Source organism: Dryobates pubescens, chromosome 20 (genome assembly GCF_014839835.1).
Source record: "Dryobates pubescens isolate bDryPub1 chromosome 20, bDryPub1.pri, whole genome shotgun sequence".
Taxonomy (NCBI): Eukaryota; Metazoa; Chordata; class Aves; order Piciformes; family Picidae; genus Dryobates; species Dryobates pubescens.
The window spans coordinates 4023752-4028084 of NC_071631.1; the positions used below are offsets into that span (position 1 = coordinate 4023752).

The 4333-nt window shown below is 67.1% G+C and overlaps 1 protein-coding gene across 1 annotated transcript; it reads right to left on the reverse strand.

The window, feature by feature from the left end:
- Nucleotides 1-781: 781 nt before the first annotated feature.
- On the reverse strand, nucleotides 782-3905 carry EVA1B (eva-1 homolog B). The gene is made up of 3 exons (XM_009908399.2): nucleotides 3753-3905; nucleotides 1615-1728; nucleotides 782-1515 (listed from the first exon to the last, which is right to left on the reverse strand). Exons 1-3 carry the CDS (start codon nucleotides 3838-3840, stop codon nucleotides 1103-1105), a joined length of 615 nt encoding a protein of 204 aa, XP_009906701.2. The 5' UTR covers nucleotides 3841-3905; the 3' UTR covers nucleotides 782-1102.
- Nucleotides 3906-4333: the final 428 nt, after the last annotated feature.

The window sequence follows — 4333 nt, forward strand, 5'->3', positions numbered from 1 at the left end:
TGTCATGGCACAGGGAAGTCCCACCAGGGCTGGCCCACTGCAAAGCCCCAGGTGCTGGTGGACATGCCAGCGGTCACGGGCAGGGCTGCAGACTCTGACAGACAGACCTGGGGGCAGCCAAATGTCCTCCATCCCTCCCTACACCATGTCCCAGGCTGGGATGCAGAGCCAGGGCCTCCTTCTCCACCTCCTCCTCCTCCTCGTCCTCCAGCCCACGCACAATTTCCCAACCCAGTCCCAGTCCCAGCACATCCTGGCCTCCAGCCACTGGCAAGGAGCCGGGAGCACATCTGGAAAACATCTGGATGCTGCTGGCGCAGGCTGCATGGGGGCTGGCCTGGGAAGGAGCTATTTTTATAAAGCTGCTGGGTGGGGGCTGGGGAGGGGGCAGCGAGGCCGGGAGCATGGGCAGGATGTGGCCCAGCCCTGCAGGGAGCAGCCCAGGCCCCTGGGGAGCACCCACGGCCCCAGAGCCCTGCAGGGACACATCCGGCCCGACCCCGGCCAGGCGGTGCCGGAAAGGCCCCGGCTAATTTTAGTGGTGCTGATGGGAAGGGACTGGCTGGGAAGGTGGCCACGGCAAGGCAGCCCCCAGCACCACTTGTGCCAGCTGCTGCAGTTCCCCTGGCATGCAGGACCCTGCCGTGCTGGGCTCCATCACGTGTGACAGCACCATGTTTAGGGGCAGGCCCCAAAGCTTACATGGACAACAGCCTGGCCGCAACCCACGCCACGGCCACCCTCCAAGTGTCCACGGCCAAGACTGGCAAGCTCTGCCCTCTCCTTGTCCTTGTCCTTGTCCCCACAGCATTCTGGGGCTGCTTGGCGGGTGCCAGCAGTCGTACCAATGGCTCAAAGTGCATCGTGTCCCACAGGGGTGGGGGCAAGTCTGACCCTGGCGGTGCCCATGACACTGGGGGCTGGCTGGCAGCAGTGCAGAGATGCTCCATGGCAGCTCCTCCAACTCAGGGCAGCGGGCAGCTCCCTGTCCTCTCCTGGCCCCGGACCGGGTCCTGAGCAGCTCGCAGGGTCGGCACGGTGTTGGCTGAGCCACCGGCGGGAGCCAGGCACGGTGCCAGGGCAGCTGCCCCTGTGCCGGGGCTCAGTAGTAGTGGACGCGGCCCAGGGTGCCGGTGCCGGTGCCCAGGATGTCGGGCTGCCCGTTGCGCCAGATCTCGCGGATGATGCGCTCCCGCTCCTCCAGCCGCTGCGCCCGCTCCAGCTCCTCCGCCGAGGCAAAGACGTTGACGGCCAGAGCGCCGTCCCCGGGGCCGTGGCCGTCCAGCGGGATCTCGGTCACCGGCAGCAGCGACTCGGATGCTGCGCGGTCCACAGTGTCCTCCTCTTCCTCGTCATCGTCCTCCTCGTCCTCCTCGTCCTCGCTGAGGTCCCTCGGGCGGGGCGGGGGCCGCGCAGGGGAGCGGCAGGAGAGGCGCAGCACCAGCAGGCAGAGGGTCAGCACCAGCCCGAAGCAGACGCCCAGCACGAAGTAGAGCCCGAAGCTCTCGGGGTTGGCTGTGGGGAGAGCAGAGGGCATGAGGAGTGGCCTGTGCCTGCGGCAGGGGCCATGGTGGCCCTCGGGTCCCCGCGGGATGTGTCCCGGCCAGGGCTCACCTCGGATGTGGGCGTACGCGGCCATGCTGTTGCTCAGCAGCTCCATATCCCGCCTGCGGCTCTCCATCCTGTGCCCTCTGCTCAGTGGCTCTGGGGATGGCACGGGCTTGGCATCTGCGGGACACGGGGGCTGAGTGAGGTGGTACTGGGGGCTGGGATTCCCTGGAGTCTCCCATCCCTTTCAAGGCTGCACCCAGGTGCTACCATGCCTCAAGGGGTGAGCACCAGTTGGGGCAGCTGCTTGTGCCTGCTTTGGGCTGCTCTGGCCAGGGCTGAGTCTCAGGTCTGGAACCAAAGACATCCTGCTCCCACCTCCATCCTTCCCGCAGGACCAGGATGGATGTGGCTCCTCCAGGACACCATGCCAAGCAGATCTGTGGCACCAGAACAGGCTTTCTATTCCCTGCCCTGGTGATGGGCACAGGACCCATGCCATGGGGCCGAGGTCAGTGCCAGCATATTCTTGCAAGGCTCCCCACACCAGCAGGGCCATGGGGTATGCAGGAGCTGACACTGCCTGTGCAGATAGGCACACATGTGCCCCCCCCCCGAGTCCCTCCAGGCCAGTGTCCCCTGTGCCTGTGCTGTGCCCAGGCAGCTGCAGCCTCCTCTGTTTGCCATGGGGCCCTGTGTCGTAGGGCAAAGACCTGGCCATGGTGCAAAGGGCACTGAGCAGCAGGCAGCCACAGAGGAACTGACCCTGAACCCACCAGCTCCTGTTACAGCCCCTTGACAAGAGGAAAAGCCACCCCATGCCCTCACAGAGGGGCTGGCACAGCTCCCATGGGAACCTGCCCTGGGATCTGGGGAGGGGACGCGAGTGCCACAGGCAACCTCCTCCATGGCACTTGGCTCTCGCCTGAGCCTGGCACCAAGCAGCTGAGCACCAGCCCTGGCAGCTCCTCACTGCTCCCACGATGCTGGTGTGGGGCCAAGTCCCCCTCAGCTGTGGGGTCGCATGGGCCTCAAGGTATGGGACTGGGCATGGGGTACAGCAGTGGGAAGAGCAGGAAGCAGGGCAGTAGCTACAGCAGCTGGCAAGGCAGTGGGCAGGGCAGCTGGTACAGCAGCGGGCAGAGCAGAAGACAGCTGGTACAGCAGTGGCCCCGGCAGTGGGCAGGACAGAGGGTACAGCAGCAGGCAGAGCAGGAGGCGACAGAGCCCAGCCCTGGCAGGGGAAGAGCTAATTTCCCAGAAACGGCTCCACGGAGGGAGGAATGAGGAAAGAAATGCAGAAAATGTGACACATCAGCAGAACATCCCCGGACAGCCCAGGGCTGCGGAGCCGCTGCGCGTCCCAGGCTCCGACCCCCCCAAACATACCCAGTGGCACTACCAAGGGGCTCCTGATGCACTCCGCAGAGTGCAGTCCCGTTGGCACCCCCTGCCCCTACAAGGGACCCTGCTGGGAGCTGCACGGCTCTGCTGTGGGGCTGGAGGGGCAGAGCCCTGCCATGGGGTCGCTGGAGCCCCGCCGCCGGCTGGGCTGCTGGGCGAGGGCACCGCAGGGCTGGACCCAGCCCCACAGGGTGCTCGGCACCCGCAGATGGGCATCCCCGGGCCTTGGCAGGGCAGGGATTCGGGCCACCCTGGGTGGGCACAGGGCACGTGTGAGCTTGGGAACAGCAGGGTAAAAGTGGTGGGAAGGCAAGTGCCAGGATCTATCCCCAGCCAGAGCGAGGGCTGCCCTGGACCCCAAGGGCATCACCTGGGATCACTCTGGGATCTGGGTGCGCCTGCGGGCACAGTCCCAGAGCGCTCAGCCCTGCGTCCCCAAGCACCAAGCCCTGAAACTCGGAGCCCTGCGTCCCTGAGCACTAAGCTCTGCATCTCCAAGCCCCCAGCCCAGGTTCCCACCCCACAACCTCAACCGCTGCATCCCGGAGCCCTGAGCTCTGCAAGCACGGGCACCGAATCCTGTGCCCTCAAACCCCGCCTTGCCAGGCACTGATACCCTCATCCCCAAGCCCACGTCCCTGCACGCAAAGCTGGAGCCTAAGGCAGGGACAGAGCAGATCTGGGACACTGCCACAGGGCTGGGTGGATGCGGGGTGCTGGGGTCCTTCGAGGTGCCCCGCTGTCCCCTGCGGCCCCGAGCCCCATGCAGGTGCCACGGGGCCGCTGGGGCCGGTACTCACCGGGGTGGCGGAGGGACGGCGAGTGGCAGAGGGAGCCTCGCTGCACTTTGGCTGGAGCAGGGAAGAGCCAGCAAGGTCTGTTCAGCATTAACGCTGCAGCAACAGGAAATAGTTTGGAGGCGGCTGGCGGTCAGCGCTCCCCGCCCGAGCCAATGGCGGCCCCGGCCCGACGGCGAGCGGGGCGCGGGGCTGGGGTTCGTTCCGCTCCCCCGGGACGCTGCGCTCGGCCCAGCTGCGGAGCCGCCCCGGAGCTGGGAGTGGAGCTGCAGGCTGGCAGCTCCAGGACCCATCCTGGCCTTGGCCTGGGCCCGCCTGGCAGGATCAGGCCTGGCCGTGCCCTGGTCAGGCTGGGCTGGTGGTGCTGGACCCCAGCAGAGCACCCGGGGCTGGCCTCAGACGGACGAAGTCCCCATGCGGGAGCTCCCCGGGCTGCCGGCACTGTGCCTCGGCTGGGCAAAGCTCCCTTGCTGCACCACAGCCGGCTGGGTGTGCAGGGGCTCCTGGGGCAGCCCGCAGCCCCAGGGAGGTGTGGGGAGGGGAAGGGGTCTGCCTTGCTCCTGGCTGTCCCCAAAGGGGCCGTA